This window comes from Martes martes (genome assembly GCF_963455335.1).
Source record: "Martes martes genome assembly, chromosome: 18".
NCBI classification, from domain to species: Eukaryota; Metazoa; Chordata; class Mammalia; order Carnivora; family Mustelidae; genus Martes; species Martes martes.
The window spans coordinates 40,596,203-40,611,333 of NC_137906.1; the positions used below are offsets into that span (position 1 = coordinate 40,596,203).

The 15,131-nt window shown below is 67.4% G+C and overlaps 4 protein-coding genes across 9 annotated transcripts; 1 reads left to right on the forward strand and 3 right to left on the reverse strand.

Annotated features, from left to right (window-relative positions):
- The first annotated feature begins 57 nt into the window (after window positions 1–57).
- Window positions 58–2,791, forward strand: JMJD8 (jumonji domain containing 8). Of its 3 annotated transcripts, none has more exons than XM_080830848.1 (10): window positions 58–190; window positions 268–366; window positions 564–612; window positions 690–786; window positions 861–929; window positions 1,026–1,145; window positions 1,232–1,299; window positions 1,373–1,507; window positions 1,589–1,685; window positions 2,264–2,791. In XM_080830848.1, exons 1-9 carry the CDS (start codon window positions 75–77, stop codon window positions 1,667–1,669), a joined length of 834 nt encoding a protein of 277 aa, XP_080686974.1. In that variant the 5' UTR covers window positions 58–74; the 3' UTR covers window positions 1,670–1,685; window positions 2,264–2,791. The 3 variants fall into 3 exon arrangements, with proteins under 3 accessions (XP_080686974.1, XP_080686975.1, XP_080686973.1); XM_080830849.1 differs by having other exon boundaries at window positions 1,232–1,281; XM_080830847.1 differs by having other exon boundaries at window positions 861–1,145.
- Window positions 1,718–4,215, reverse strand: STUB1 (STIP1 homology and U-box containing protein 1). The gene is made up of 7 exons (XM_080830850.1): window positions 3,874–4,215; window positions 3,106–3,304; window positions 2,854–3,019; window positions 2,552–2,639; window positions 2,365–2,421; window positions 2,168–2,284; window positions 1,718–2,089 (listed from the first exon to the last, which is right to left on the reverse strand). The coding sequence occupies exons 1-7, from the start codon at window positions 4,030–4,032 to the stop codon at window positions 1,964–1,966; spliced, it is 912 nt and encodes a 303-aa protein (XP_080686976.1). The 5' UTR covers window positions 4,033–4,215; the 3' UTR covers window positions 1,718–1,963.
- Window positions 4,216–5,644: 1,429 nt separating this feature from the next.
- RHBDL1 (rhomboid like 1) lies at window positions 5,645–8,288 on the reverse strand. 3 transcript variants are annotated; one of them, XM_080830547.1, is made up of 8 exons: window positions 8,139–8,288; window positions 7,512–7,670; window positions 7,052–7,276; window positions 6,828–6,976; window positions 6,628–6,740; window positions 6,453–6,553; window positions 6,312–6,372; window positions 5,645–6,236 (listed from the first exon to the last, which is right to left on the reverse strand). In XM_080830547.1, the coding sequence occupies exons 1-8, from the start codon at window positions 8,175–8,177 to the stop codon at window positions 5,965–5,967; spliced, it is 1,119 nt and encodes a 372-aa protein (XP_080686673.1). In that variant the 5' UTR covers window positions 8,178–8,288; the 3' UTR covers window positions 5,645–5,964. The 3 variants fall into 3 exon arrangements, with proteins under 3 accessions (XP_080686673.1, XP_080686674.1, XP_080686672.1); XM_080830548.1 differs by having other exon boundaries at window positions 5,645–6,143; window positions 7,512–7,673; window positions 8,139–8,264; XM_080830546.1 differs by having other exon boundaries at window positions 7,512–7,673; window positions 8,139–8,264.
- Window positions 8,289–9,750: 1,462 nt separating this feature from the next.
- RHOT2 (ras homolog family member T2) lies at window positions 9,751–14,981 on the reverse strand. Of its 2 annotated transcripts, XM_080830009.1 has the most exons (20): window positions 14,864–14,981; window positions 14,689–14,747; window positions 14,531–14,612; window positions 14,392–14,435; window positions 13,625–13,678; window positions 13,214–13,266; window positions 13,031–13,139; window positions 12,763–12,864; window positions 12,583–12,681; window positions 12,373–12,481; window positions 12,171–12,291; window positions 11,870–11,954; window positions 11,644–11,786; window positions 11,458–11,558; window positions 11,245–11,375; window positions 11,082–11,162; window positions 10,848–10,970; window positions 10,559–10,761; window positions 10,178–10,300; window positions 9,751–10,028 (listed from the first exon to the last, which is right to left on the reverse strand). In XM_080830009.1, exons 1-20 carry the CDS (start codon window positions 14,898–14,900, stop codon window positions 9,977–9,979), a joined length of 1,911 nt encoding a protein of 636 aa, XP_080686135.1. In that variant the 5' UTR covers window positions 14,901–14,981; the 3' UTR covers window positions 9,751–9,976. The 2 variants fall into 2 exon arrangements, with proteins under 2 accessions (XP_080686135.1, XP_080686134.1); XM_080830008.1 differs by having other exon boundaries at window positions 14,392–14,612; window positions 14,689–14,742; window positions 14,864–14,948.
- Window positions 14,982–15,131: the final 150 nt, after the last annotated feature.

The following is a 15,131-nucleotide window of genomic DNA, read 5'->3' on the forward strand; positions in this document are numbered from 1 at the left end:
CCCTCCCTTCCGGGGCGGGGCCGAGGAGCTGCTTCCGGGGCGGGTGCTGTCGCCACGACGACGGGGCTCCCGGCATGCCTCGCGGCGGCGGGCTCATGGCACCGGGGGCGCGGCCGCTCTTGCTGTTGGCGGTGTGGACGCTGGCGGCTCCGACCCAGGGCGGCGCCGGGGAAGCGGGCGACGGAGGGTGGTGAGCGGCGCCGGCGGCCGGGGCGGGCCGGGCCGGGGCGCGCGGTGGGACGGACCGCTGACCCGCTGTGCCCGCAGGCAGCGGCGCGGGCCCGGGGCACCGGCGGCCCTGGCGGAGGAGCAGCGCTGCGCGGTGGAACGTCGGGCCGACCTCAGCTACTCCGAGTTCGTGCAGCAGTACGTGCGCCCCCTCGCACTGGCCACTCCTACACCGCAGTGCGCGCGCCCCCGGGCGCTGCCACGCCTCTGCTTGCGGACCGCCCCCCCCACCCAACCCCCCGGGGGCTCCCGAGAGCAACTCCTTTTGAGCTAACGCGGGTGGGCTGGGGCGGGGTGGGCGAGAGTGAGACCTGGCCGTGCCTCTGCCCTTCCAGCTACGCCTTCTCCAGACCCGTCATCCTGCAGGGCCTCACAGACAACTCGGTGAGTGCGGGCGCCCCTCCTGGCCACTTGGCACCCGTGCTGGGCCTGGCCCTTGAGTCTCTTCCCCACCCCCTCAGAGGTTCCGGGCTCTGTGCTCCCGAAAAAGGCTCCTGGCCTCGTTTGGGGACAGCGTGGTTCGCCTGAGCACTGCCAATACCTACTCCTACCGGAAAGGTGAGCTGCCCCACCCTGCATGCCAGCATCTTGCGCGCAGCCTCGGCCAGTCCTGATCAGCCCCTTTCCCGCAGTGGACCTGCCCTTCCAGGAGTATGTGGAGCACCTGCTGCATCCCCAGGACCCTACCTCCCTGGGCAACGGTGAGTCCAATCTGGTTGGCCATGGGGTGGGACGGGGGCATCTGGGAGTGCCCAGGTGTCAAGATCCCTGCACCTTCTCTTCTTCTTTGTTGGCAGACACCCTGTATTTCTTTGGGGACAACAATTTTAGCGAATGGGCATCGCTCTTTCGGCATTACTCCCCACCACCATTTAGTCTGCTGGGTACCACTACCGCTTACAGTTTTGGAATCGCAGGTGGGTATCCTACAAAGGGGATTTGGAAGGGAAGAGGAAACTCTAAATTGGGTGGCATCAGCAGCTGCTCACATGTGACCCCACAGGAGCTGGTTCTGGGGTCCCCTTCCACTGGCACGGGCCGGGGTTCTCAGAGGTGATCTACGGCCGCAAGGTAGCACAGGATGGGGGCTGGGGCTTGGGGCTTACTGACTGCAACAGAGTGACCTTGCTGCTCCTGCCCTCAGCGCTGGTTCCTGTACCCCCCCGAGAAGACACCAGAGTTCCATCCCAACAAAACCACGCTGGCCTGGCTTCAGGATATATACCCAACTCTGGCACCATCTGCAAAACCCCTGGAGTGCACCATCCAGGCTGGTGAGGTCAGTAGGTGGCACAAAGGGGCCAGGCTGGACCCGACGCCACACCAACTAATCCCTGTACCTCTCCCTACCCTCCACCAGGTGCTGTATTTTCCTGACCGATGGTGGCATGCCACACTCAACCTGGACACCAGTGTGTTCATCTCTACCTTCCTCAACTAACCAGCTTGGGCAGCTGGTGAGCCCAGCACACACCAGCACACACCCCTATAGTGCTCACAGATTTTATTACAGGACAGCGGTGGCAGCAGCCCACCCTTGCCTGCTGTTTCTGGCCCAGATAGGGGTGGAGGTGGGGCTTGTGGTCCAGCAGCAGAACTGATGAGGGTGGGGTTGGGGACACCAGGGCAGAGATCTAGGGACACAAACTATGTACAGGGACTGGGAGCTACTGCCCCGAGGCCCTCCTGAGCCAGGGCACTAGGCAAGGCGGGCAGCCCTGGCCCTTGCCCGGCCTCAGTAGTCCTCCACCCAGCCGTTCTCCGAGATGAACGCGTCAATGACCTCTTTCATGGCCAGGTTGGGGATGAGCTGTTCCTGGGTCAGGGGGCTCCGGGTGACAGGGTCAAAGTGGCCCACGCGCTGCAGTGTGCAGTGACAACAGGGTCAGAAAGTGCTCAGTGGTTATGGGTCCTGCTCCCAGCACTCGCGGGCCCTCACCTGCAGGTGCTCCTCAATGTCCTTGCGGTCGTAGGTGATGCCGCTGGGCGTGATGCATGGCTCGCGCATGAGCTCAAAGCTGATCTTGCCACACAGGTAGTCCGGGATATCTCGCTTCTGCAGCACGTGGGGTGAGATTAGGCACCGGGATGGGAGCAGTGCTCCAGTTCCTGCTACCCGGAGGACAGACAGCTTACCTTTCTCTTCTCATCCACCTGGGAGAAAAGCTCATCCATGTCTGCTAAGTACTTGTCCTGCGAAGAACCAAGCAGCTACGCGTGGGCCAGTGCCCCATCCCCCTTCCCCGGAGAACAGGCACGAGCACCCTCCCGTCACAGGCACGCAAGCACACACACATCCACACGTGGACTGGGGCACCCTCACGTGCTTGGCCTCGATGCAGGCCTGCTGGGCCCGGATGTGGCCATCGTCCTCATCACCCTCATGGTTCCGCTGGCATTCTTCTAGCTCCCTGGAGGTTGACCAGGGGCTAGTCAGAAATGGGTCTGGCCAGAAGAGCTCACACTCCACCCCAACCTCGGGCTCATTCAGGTCTCGCTTCCCTCCATCTCCTGCTCGCCAGTGTGGGCCTTCAATAAACACCTGTATTCTTGACTCAGCGTCACCCCCGGAGTGCTGACTTGGGGGTGGGTGGGGCCCTGGAGCCTGCCACTAGCGCCGCCCACCTCTCCCGCTCGGCCACGATAAGCCGGGTGAGGTAGGAGTGCAGCTCGTTCTCCTGGTGGATGCGCCGCTCCTCGATGCTGTTCCAGCGCTTCTTCTTGGCGATGCGCAGAGCGCTAGGGATGTCATCCCCGAAGTTGAGCCGCTGCTCCTTGGCCAGGTTGTAGGCTAGGGGGACAGGGGCTCCAGGTCACCTGGCCAGTCCATCCGCCTGGTCCCAGGCGCCCCTGTAACCCGACAAGCTGTAGGCCCACCTCGCTGCAGATTGGCGATGGCCTCGTCGTAGCTCTCCATCTCCAGCTGGCATTGCCCCAGGAAGAAGTGTGCCTTCACAGACTGCCCGTCCAGTTCCAAGGCCCGCCGGCAGTCGGCCAGGGCCTGCTCGTGCTGCTGCATCTTCAGGTAGCACAATGCCCGGTTGGTGTAGTACACTGCCACCAGAGGATTCCGGGTCTGGGGACCAAGGCCAGGCCAGCCAGCATGAGGGAGTGAGCTCTGCGCCCCTTCTCCGTCCTAGGCCCTGTCCCAGGCCCAGTTTAGAGCCCGCGGCTAGAACCGCGACACCAGAAACTTCTCAGCTTCGAAGCCCCTGCGTACTGCGGGCTGCTGGAGGGAGAACTCCCGGTCCTGAGGCCTGCATGAGCCCACCCTCTTGACTCCCAGTAGATCTTAGAAGCCTGTTTCCCAGACCTGGGGAGAGCCCCAGCTTTGGGCCTGGGGTTCTCAAGGGACAAGGATCCCTGGTCCTCGGTTTGGGGGCCTCAAGCACCCTGAAGCTCCCACCCGCCGTACTTCTTCGGCAACCAGCACTGGCTCGAGAGCCGCGGCCCCGACCCGACTGAAACAAGATCATCACCGGGCTCTCAGGGCCCCAACGCCCCCGCGTACGAACCAAGAGCCTCCGAAGGTCCGGCGGGAATGGCCGGGCAGGGGCTCCGGGGAGGACGCGGGGCCGAACCCCGGGCCCCGCCCCCTCCCCTGGCCCGGACGCCGGTCCCCTCCCCCGGCGCGGGCGCACTCACGATGGCGCGGCCGTAGCAGGCCGCCGCCTCCGGGTACTTGCGGCCCACGAAGAGCCGGTTGCCCTGCTCCTTGAGCTCCTGCGCGCTCGGGCTCTTTTCGGGGCTTCCGCCGCCGGCGCCCAGCCGCGCGCCACCCTCCTTCTCCTCCTTGCCCTTCATGGCGCCGCGCGGCACAGCCTGGGCTTCGCTCCCAGGCTCCGCGTCTGGCCCGCCCTGCGCCCGCAGCCCGAGCCCGCAGCCCGAGCCCCCGATCCGCTCGGGCCCGGTCCAGCGATCCGCCACCGGAAGTTCCGGCTGCGCGGGGCGGGGCCAGCGAGACGGGCGGGGACGCGCGTGCGTTCCACGGGCAGAAGGGGAAAGGGGGCGGAGCCGGCTGGGAGCATGCGCTCGAAGCAAAGCGACCCGCGGCATCCAAGTCCGGAGCAAGCGCCAAGGTTGGTGGCCGGCTGCTCTCGGCCCCGCCCCGCAGAGGCCCCGCCCCGCAGAGGCCCCGCCCCGCAGGAGCCCCGCCCGCCCGCTGCCGAGCATGGCGGCTCTCCGGCCTCGAGCTGTCGGGCCGCGGTCCTGGCGCCGCACGGGGAGGTGCCGTGGGCGCGCGCGGACCGCCAGGGGCGGCTGGAAATCCCCGACCGATGGTAGGGCGGGGGAGGGAGGGGCGGTCGGTAGGGCGGACGAGCCCCGTTGCCCGAGTCTCCGTCACCGCCCTTCCCCAGGCACCGAGAGGAGTGCCCGCGGCCACCGAGGCCCGAGCGGGGAAGCACGTGACACGAAACGAGCCGGAGCGGCCGCGGGCGTGGAGGCCGGCGGTGAGGGCTTCCCACGAGCGGGCGGGGCTTGGCCGCGCGGGCGGAGCTTCCTCGTGAGGCGGGAACGCTTGGCGAGGTCCACCACCCGTGACCCCCCAACCCACCCGGGCCCGGATCAGCCGGGAGAGCTGGGTGTCCCGCGGGGTCGCGGCCCAGCCGGCCGGTTCTTGTCCTTGCCTGAGAAATGGGCCCATGGCCATGTCCATGACACTGCGGGTCCCTGGGAAGGGCAGCCCTGCGTCGAGCTTGTCCAGCCCTGGTGGGGCACGAGGCCGGCTGCAGGGGCTGTGGAGGCGGCGCCTTCGTGTCCCGCCACACAGTGGCCGCAATTCGCCCTCCAGCGCTCCCCGCTGCAGCCCTCAGCAGAGGTGAGGAGCCGGGGGCAGGCAGGGGTGCAGTGTGCAGAGCTGTCCGGGAGGATCGAGTGGACAGTGTCTCTGGGCCCCGGCCTCTCTCTGCCCCTCCCTAGGCAGTCCCTCAGGGTCGTGGACCCCTCACCATGTCGAGGCGGCAGTACGGACACGGGCTGTGGGGCAGAAGCTGTGCCCCAACCTGCTGCCGGACCTGAGCCCCAGGCTGGCCATGCCTGAGGACAGCACGCCAGCCAAGACATGCGGAGCGCGGGCTGCCTGAACGTGCCTGTGGCCCAGGGTCTGCTCACCTGCCCGCAACCTCCGGCCACAGGTTTCCCTGGGGGGCGGCTGTCCAAGCAGGAGGCTAGCTGCCGCAGGGCCTTAATAAATGCTAGAACGCACACCTGACCATGAGGACCACAGCTCCTTCCCACACTCATCTGTCTCTCTCTCTCTCTCTCTCACACACACACACCCCCCCTTCCCTCACACCAGTGCAGACGAGCAAGGGGAAAGCTCGGGTTGTCCACGTGGAGGGAAGGGCCCTTAAACTGCTCAGTGAGTGGGAGGGAGGCCAGGCCAGCCCCCAGAGCCCTGGTACAGCCACCTGCTGCTGTGTAAAATATTTATTCATTCTCCAAAAAGGCTCAGACCGCAAATCGTGGGGGAGAGGCCGGGGCAGGGTCTCCTCTGGGGCCACACCTGGGGACCTCCACTGCCTGGCCAGGCAGTCCTACCTCCCCAGGCCTGGGAGGGGGTGGCCAGGGCTGGTGTAAGGCTTGGCCTGGACTCAGTGGGTTACTGGGGACACCTGCCCCCACAGAGGAGAAGCAGTCTTGAGCTGTACATTCACAGAGGGCAGACATGCAGGCTCGCCTGGTGGCCAGCCCACATACACCTGTGCCCTGGCCTGTGCAGCCCTGGGGAGCCCATCAGGGTGGTGGAGGGATGTGGGCGCCCAGCAGGTCGTAGGCGAAGACGTTCCAGAAGACGGCAAAGAGCAGGAAAGTGCCATAGGCGAGCAGCACCACCCACCAGCCACACTGGTCCCGCAGGCGCTCCTCATAGCTGCGCAGGATGGTCAGACCCATGCTGACCCCTACCACCGCACCTGCCAGGTGTGCCATGAAGCTGGGCTGGGGGCCTGAGGCAGGCAGTGGTGGGGAAAAGCGGAGCCACACGGCCCGGCCCACCTCGGAACTCACTGCAGAGAAAGGCGGCAGGTGGGGGGCGCCCTGGCCGTAGGCTGAGGCCCCCCAGCCCCCTGACCCCTACTTACTGCACACCAAGGCCAGCACCATCCTCAGCAGCTTGTAGGGACACCTCATCCCAGCCCAGTTCTGATGGGGCGTGAGACAGAGGCTGTGAGGCAGGCCTTGCGGGCCCCTCCCCACACCCGCCCCGCAGTCTGCCCCGTTACCATGACGACGTTGGCCAGGTGTGCCGAGCATAGGGCGTAGACCCCACCAGAGCCCCCCACCACAGGGGCCCGCATGTCGGTAATGGAGACAGTCAGGGAGCCTGTGTGAGCAAAGGGAGAGCCGTGAGGGTGAGGCTCACCAGAGAGATGGCCAGGGGGCCCGTGCCTGCCTCACCTGCGAGCACACCCGCCAGGTAGAGCAGGCTGATGCGGAGCAGACCGTGCACCATCTCCAAGGGCACCCCGATCATGAGCTGCAGGAGCGCGTTGAACCCTAGTTGCTCCAGGCTGGCCATGCGGGTGCAAACAGATGGGAGGTCAGCGGTCAGGCCGCCAGCCCGACGGGGCGGATGCCAGAGGTGAGCCCTCACTCACCCGACGTGCATGAACATGTAGGTGAGGAAGCGCCAGGCTCGAGCGCGGTGCCCGGGGTGGTACACGAGGGGGCTCTTCATGTACTCGGGGTGGTAGGTCTGCAGCACCCACTTGTTGAGACGGGCCCCGTAGCACAGGAACACGATGATCTGGGAGAGGGAGGGTTAGGGCCAGGCAGGGCCAGGCCTGTGGGCGGCCGCTGGGCGGCAGGCAGGTGGGCACACCTGGGCAAGGGTGACTGAGGCCATGAACACGGGGGGCGGGCAGCTGCGGTGCCGGTAGAAGTACCAGTGGCGGTCCACCTCTCGGGGCAGGATCTCGTAGGCCACGTAGCGCACAAACCGCTTGTAGACACCCAGGCCTGGCTCATCCAGCAGCCCGTCCCGCGGCAGTGCCCTCTGTCCGTTGGCGATCGCCCGCTTAAAGCTGCTTGAGCGCTTACTGCTGATCTGGAGGGGGGTGGCCCTAAGCATGGGCCACCATACGCCCCGCCCCCCCAGAGCCACCCTGCCCCCTTGGCCCGCCCAGCTCCTGGTCCAGTTGGAATCCCTGCCCCAAGTCCACACCCCTCCCTGGTGGGAAGGGCAGGGAGTGGGGGCTGCCTGCCCACCCCACTCGGACCAGGCACTGTGCCTGCCAAGGCCTAGGCCCCTACCCCTGCTATCCACCCATTATGGCACTGACCAGGTCCACCAGCTCCTGGTAGCAGACCTGGCCCCGTTCGTTGCTCTGGGCCAAGGCCACCAGCATGTCCAGCTTGGCCGGGTCCAGGGGCAGCTCATGGCTGTGCACCAGGCCGGTGAAGGTGTCCGCACCGATGAAACCTGTGTGCTCAGGGTCCAGCTGCTGGGGTGGGGGGGGCCATTGGCCAAGGCTTGAGGGTAGGTCAGGCCTCCCAGGCCACAGGGCTGGGCCAGGCCAGCTGTGAGAAGCAGGCTCCAAGCACCCCGGGGCCAGACCTCTGGACCGGCATAGTCCCAGGAGCCACCAGGGGACCAGTGCCTGGGTCCCAGGCCTCCAGCTCTCAGGGACCTCCCCACCTCATTTCTGCCCTGCCCATCCTCCTAGAAGGGTAGGGCCGAGGTCTGAGGACGATCTCCCTCCCTCCTATACCTCCCCAGGACCCCTGATCTGGCTCACCCTCTTCTGGGGTGTCAGGCAGGGGGCCAAGGTCGCGGGAGAGGGGGCCAGAGTAGGCGCGGAGCGGGGACTGGACCGCGGCTCTCTGGGAGCTCTGTCGCCTCGGCCCAGCCCAGCGGCGGGAGGGCTGCGGCGGGGGCGGTGCCGGCGCCCCCCACCCACCCCACGCACCTGCTCCTGGATAAGCTGCAGCAGCGAGCTCCTGTCCATAGAGCCAGGCGGGGCCGGGGGCCGGGGTCGGCGGCCGCGGCCGGAAGGGGCTGCTCTGCGGACGACTCCGCTCCGCCCCGGCCCGCCCGCTCCGCCCGCTCCGCTCCGCGCCGCGTCACGGAGCCAGAGCCGCCCGCCCCCGCGCGCGCGCTGCCGCCGCCGGCCCCGCCACGCGCGGCCGGGACACGCGCGCGCCCCGCTTGCGGACGCGCCCCGAGAAGGAATGGCCCCGACCGGAGCTCGGGTCTTGCCGTCCTGCTCTCCGCCCTCGCGTTCCGTGCCGGGGCTGCTCATCAAGCGGGCACAGCGGCCGGGAAACTGAGTCACAGGGCAGCACCCGGATGCCTCCCTCGCGCGCCCCTCTGCTTGGGGCTTCAGCGCAGAAGCCCCCTCCTGGCTGCCCGGGACGCCTTCCTCAGGCCCGGGAACCCTGCCAGGCACGCTCGGCGGCCCCACGGCGAGCCCCACCACCCGCAAAAGGGCGACTAGTGCGGTCGGCGGGGGAGGCTTGGTGCAGCTGTCTCCACTCGGTCCACGGACACCAACCCACGGCACCCACCTGGGACCAGAGGCCCCTGACCACTCCTGTGGCTCAATGCGGGACAGGGGGACCTCCAGCTCCTGGAGTTCATGGGGAGCCCAGGCAGACCCGCGGATGTCAGTGCGGGGCTGCAGGCGGGCTAGGAAAGGGTCCCTACTTCCTGGGGAGGGCAAGGAGAGCTCTCCATAGGAGGCGGCGACAGAGACCACGGGACGTGCCGTCAGAGCAACCCCTCAAGGGCCACTCACAAGCCTGACGCCACAGTCCACGCTCCTGGCAGCCAGCCCCACCCAAAGGCAGCAGGTGAGAACCACATCCATGGGACCAGGGCCAGCGGGGCTGGGAGGCCGGTGCAAGAACAACTTCAGGGTCAAGCCAGACCTGTGTCAGGCCGCAGCATCTCTGGGGAGCTTCACCTCCCGCAAGCAGCACCTTGGGGCTTGGGGGAGGCTGCCTTGCAGAGAGCGCGCGATGCCAGGAAGGAGGGCGTGCCCAGCCACACCGCAGGCTCTCTGCTCCAGGCCCCAGAACACATACCAAGTAGATGCCCCGGCCCCACGCTGGGCCCTCTCCTCAGCTCAACAAAGGTTCTCAGTTCCCCACCCTACAGGGTGGGGCTCTCTGGCTGTCCCCCACCCAGGGCAGGGGGCTAAGGCATCTGGCCAGGGCGTGAAGAAAAATGGCAATTTCCCAGGCCGGTCCAACCCTGCACCCCAGAAGCAGGGTGTCTGGGCACACCCCAGTGTCATCCCAGAGTCCTAGACCCTCGGTACACCCCAGCCAGACTGCTGAGCTCACGGGGGGACGGGAGCAGCCATCAGGAAGGTCTCGCCTCTCAGAACCCCGCAGGCCGGCTTGGGCCTGGATGGATGTAGAGGCTCCCGGACCACAGCTGGGCCCTGAGGGAGACCTCAGAACGAGGACCCAGGCCTGGAGAAGGGTGTGGGGCTCAGGAGTGAGGTTTCCGGCCCACGCTGAGACAAAGGACGCGTTGCAGTGGATTCGAGAAAAATCACCTTCAGAAAGCAGGATCCCAGGTGCAAAAGACACAAGTGAAGTTTAATCAGGAGACCCCACTTCGTGTCTTCCGGGAGGAGGGAGGGAGGTCCCGAGATGCTCAAGCACAGCGTTCCCCCGCCCCCACCTTCGGCCCAGAGTTCGGTCTTCTGACCCCTTCCCGCCCCCTGGCCGCCGGCAGAAAGGAGCGGAGCCCTGAGAACACGCGGGTCCGGCGTTCCTGCTTCCTCACCCAGGACGCTCAGTCCCTCCAACACGTGATACCCCAACCGGGCAATGCCTGGCATCTGCAGCTGGGCAGGGACACAGGCTGCCAGGACTGGGGGGGGCCTGTCCTTGGGGCTCAGGCAGGCCGGTGGGCAGTGTCCCCAGAAGCCCAGGTGAGACAGAAGGAAGACCCCGCGAGCAGGTGGCCCCCACACCAGTACCCTGGTGGCCTCACCGGCTCTTCACCAGGGCCCTGTAGAGTGAGAAGCTGAGGACAGCAGTGACAGCAGCCCCAATGGCCCCCAGTGTCACCCGCAGCCAGAAGGAGGTGGTGTGCAGCTCCCCGTGGGCCAGGTGTCTGTAGGAGAGAGAGGCTGGCTGGAGGCGCCCCAGGGGTGCTGCCCAGATGCCCACTGTCAGAGCCCCCACCCCGCCTCCTGGGGCTGCTCTCTGTCCGCGTGGGGCACAGCCGAACTCCCCGAGCACAGGGCCCACCCCACACCCAAGTGACTCTGGCCTCGACGCTACAGTGGCCCTGCCGTCCGGACCACAGGGACCACTGGTTCCCCGGGACAGCGTCCGGCCTCCCACCACAGGGCCGCGTGCGGGTACACACGGGAAAGCGGCCATGGCGGCGAGCCGGGTGAACACAGCAGTGCTGGGCTTGGCCGGACCCACACACGAGAACGGGGTAGGGGCAGGCAGCCGGTGTCTGCGGCAGAACTCCGCGGGCGACAGGCCTGGCGGCGAGATGCCTTCGGGCAAGTCTGCCTTGGAGGAGACAAAGAGGCAGGGGGTCTGCCCGTCCATGTAGTGGCGCTGCAGAAAAAGAGGCTGCGTGAGGAGCCGTCCCGGGCGGCCGAGGCTCGGGGACTGCCCCAGAGGGACCCGCCGGGGGAGCTTGCCTTGTAGACATTGGCGCAGAGCGCAAAGGACCCGGGGTCGCTGCCGTCGAACACCAAGCAGGCCACGTCACAGGTGGCATCGGGTGCAGTGGCCAGCAGACTGTCCGCGCTCACCTCGCACAGCTAGACAAAGGCTGGGCTCAGGGAGGGGTGCAGGGCCAGCCCTGTGGGCCACGGTGACACAGCGCACCCCAGCACGGACCCAGGGTCTGTCCCGGGGACCCCAGCACTCACTATCAGGTACTTCTCCTGCCCGTTGACCTGCACCGTGTTGATGGCATAGATGGCTCGTCCCTCCGCGGGCTCCCTGGTGTCCTGGTGTGGAGAAGAGAGGCAACTGAAGCTCGCTGGCCCAGATGCTGCCCAGAGCCCCTGCCCTCCCCCTGCAGATGCTCACCCCCAGGCTGCGGCCGAGAAAGGCCTGCAGGAGCGCGGACTTGCCCACTCCGCGGGCCCCCACCACCTTGCACAAGAGAACGTTCCTCTGCGTCTGCCCCTTCTCCTGGTCCAGCCTCTTCTCACGAGTGACTGCGGATGGACAGCCAGGGGCAGTGTGACCGAGGGGGATGCCAGGAGGGGGCACTGGGCTCAGGGGAGGGCGGGCACCCACCTGAGATGGCGTGGGCCTGTGAGTCCTGCTCGCAGAGCGTGGGGTAGCCCAAGTAGCCAAGGTGCTCGAGACACCGCCGAACATCCACGTAGGTCACCAGGCTGAGGGCGGGAGGGGCGGGCGGCGCGAGGTCAGGGCCGAGCGGCCGGCATGGGCCCTGTTTCCGTGGGCGAGGGCTGAACTCACGTCCACTGGCAGAGGTACCCATGCAAAGACAGCCGGCCCGCCTCGGTGCAGACCTCGAGAGGCAGCTGGGGGCCCCACGGGGCAGCAGGGAACACGCTGAAGAAGCTGTCCAGCTCTGCAGGCGAGAGGCAGCCATCGCGGTCCTGCGGGCAGAGGGGCTGCAGTGACTGGGCCCGGAGGCGGGCGGGATCGCGGCGGTGCGGGGCAGAGCTCAGGACACCCTTACCCGGTCGTGCTTCTCAAACACCCTCTGCACGAACTGGTACCCGAAGTGGTTGAGCTCAGTGCTGCAGCCGGGGGGCACGTGGAGCCTGTGGGGAGGCGGGGCAGTCCGGTTCCCGGGTCCCGGGGGGGCCCCTGGCCCACCACGCTCCTCACGACTCCTGTGTCTCGGCACAGGGAGGCTCCTGCGCCCGCCCTCAGCCAAACACCGCGGCAGGAAGGCAGCCGGGATGCAGTTGGGGCAGGGGCCCTCCGCTTCCTCCCATCCCAACTCCCCAGCGCCAGGGAGCCCCAGCCCCACTCACGGTGGGACGAGGTAGTCCGAGGTCAGCGCCAACGTGTCCCCGTAGCCGAAGCGCCGTAGGATGGTCCACGTGGTCTCGTGACGGCCCCGCTGGATGAACAGCGTGTTCAAGAACAGAAAGCCTGTTCCAGAAGAGACGAACGACAGGTAGCGCTGAGCACAGGCCGGCTCCTCCCAGGGCACAGCACGGCGTCCAGACTCACCGTCCAGGGTCAGCCGGTCATCCCGCACGCCTCCGGCCACGTTCTTGCAGACCACTGTCTTCACGTCCTCCAGGGCCTGAGGGGCCAGCGGGTGCCCAAAGCAGGATTTCTGCCCCCAAGGGAAGTCGCCGTCAGCTAGCCAGTTCCCCCAGTGAGCGCTCGGCTGTGCCCTCCAGGGACGGGTAGCGCTAGCAAAGAAGGGGGCCGCACCTGGAAGGCGTTGAGCTCCTCGTCACTGAGCGCCTGGTCCAGATCCTGGTCCGAGAGTCTGAAGATGCGCGTGAGGGCTCGGACACACGCGGGCCTCAGCTGCAGAGACAGCCGGCTCAGCGCACGTCATGCGCCACTGCTCCCTTCAGCCTGGCCGCCTCCCCAGAGCCTGCTGCCCACCTGCTTGGCCTCGGGGTCGTAGAGCGGGGCTGTGGGGTGCAGCACGGCCTTCTGCGCGTAGTAGAACAGCTCCGAGACGTTCCTCAGGTTCTTGGCAGAACACTGGTGGCCGCGAGAACAGACGCAGAGATGTGACCAACACCGCCAAATGCAAAGGGGCCCCCCGACAAGAGGCAGACACGGGCTGTCTCCCAGGAGACCTGGGGTGTCCAGAGGCCAACAGCAGAGTCCGGCAGCGCCCGGGCACACACTCCACCTGCCTGCTCACCTGCACGCACGTCTCGATCTCAGGGAACTGGTTCATAACGGGCAGCACAGCCCCCATCGAGCTCCCCGGCCGCAGGTCCGACTTGTTGCCCACCAGGATGATAGGGACTCTGCAGGGAGAGGCCAGCGGTCACCGCGGACGGGTGAACCAGTGGCTCCCACCCACCTGGGCCCTGCCCGTTACCTGGAGCTCTTATCAGTCTCCCCGTTCACCAGGGGGATCCACTTGGTTCGTATCTGAAAAGCAAGGCCTAGCCGTGAGCACAGGCAGGCCCCTGTCTGGGACTCCTGCCTGGACTGGGGGAGGTCAAGGCCCGCTGAGGAACAAAGTTCTGGACACTGGGAACAGGGCCATTTGGAGAGAACAGTCGGCAGACAGACCTCACTTGATCCTAACAGTCCCCAAACACCCCCAAGGAACCTGGAATCAGGAGCCCGAGGCAGCCCCTGCCACAGTCCTGGTAACCACACACATGCTCGGTGGGGAGGCAGGGCCGCAGCAGCTGAGTGTCCGTCTGCAGTTTATTCAGAGGACAACACGGAGCTGGGTGCCAGCAGCAAAGACCTGTGGCGCAGGAGGAGCTCCCACGCTCACCTTCTCAATGGTGGCCTCCTCAGACACATCGTACACCATACACACCACGTCTGCCTGTGGGAAAGGGGGTGAGGCACGGCGTGAGCACAGGCCTCCGGCTCCACGCCGCCTTGCTGGGGCCAGATGCCTCGGAACCCCACCCCTCCTCAGCCAGGAATCCCAGACACCGTCAGCTGCTCCTCCTGACAAGTCCTCCCGCCCCCTCCCCTGGAGCCGCCAGATCCGCCAGGTCTCCCTCAAGGCTCAGGACAGACACTGGCAGCCTTGGAACTGGGCCCCAGGCAGCAGCCCTGCATTCCCGCGTCATTCCAGGCACAGAATGACAAAGACACGAGGCAAGATTGACAAGAAAGCTGCTCCCGGGTAGCTGGGGCCTTCGCCCTAGCCCAGTGATGCCCCAGGACGCAGCAGAGGCTCCCCTCCGGCGCTCGGGTCGGGCACAGGTGCTCCTGATAACAGGTGAGCAGCGGTGACCTGGAGCCTTGCTCAGGGCACCTGCCGTGGTTCAGAAGCTCAGAGCAGTGCCCTGCACTACAGGATGGTGGCACAGGCAGTCAGGGCACAAGCCTGGTAAGGGGTCACTTCTCCCCAGAGCCAGCGGGCTGGCCAGCCATGCGGCAGCCGGTCCCTCTCCTCTCCAGCGTCCGGCAGGGCGAGCCCAGGGAACAGGACAAGTGGCAGGATTAGCGAGGCCTCGGCCCCCTGAGCTCCTCCGCCTAATCCCTGGCAGGCAGCAGCGGGGACGCAGCCCTCGGGACACAGCGCACCTTGTGAATCTCGTCCCGGAGCTCTTCTGGCGTCTGCTCGGCTTCTGCGGGGAGGGAGGGAGACACCGGGGCTGCGGAACCCGCCGGGAGCCCGCCCCCGCCCCCGCCCCCGGGGCACAGCGCGGCCGGCCGGCTCCACCTGAGTAGTCCACGATGTGCGTGGGCACCTTCTCCGGGGTGACGTCTGCGGGGATGGTGATCTCCTCGGCGCGGGGAGGGACCTGCAGGGGACGCGGCGTGAGGGCGGCCCGAGGCCCGGGACCGGCACCGGGGGCTGCGGCCGCGCGCGCCTCTCACCTCCGCGGGGAACTCCTCGCCCACGAGCGACAGGATCAGCGACGTCTTTCCCACCTGGGCTGCGCGGGGCGGCGCGGTCAGCGCATCGGCCACGGTCGCCGCGCCCCCTCCCCACTCCGACCCGCCCCGGCCCCGGCCCCGAGACCCCCGCCCGGCTCCCCAGCCCGGCGCCTACCCTCGCCCAGGAGCAAGATGCGCACGTCCCGCTTCATGGCGGCTGCACGGGCCCGGGCCCCGACCCCGGTCCCGACCCCGGTCCCGACCCCGGCCCCGACCCCGGTCCCGGCCCCGACCAGCACTCCCCCTCCCGCCCGCACTTCCGGCCCCCGCCCGCACTTCCGGCCCTCCGCCCGCCGAGCCGCGCGAACGAACCGAGCGGGCTAGAGTGTCCCGGCCGTGCGGCAGCGCCACCGCGAGGACACACTGGGTATTGCAGGCCCGCC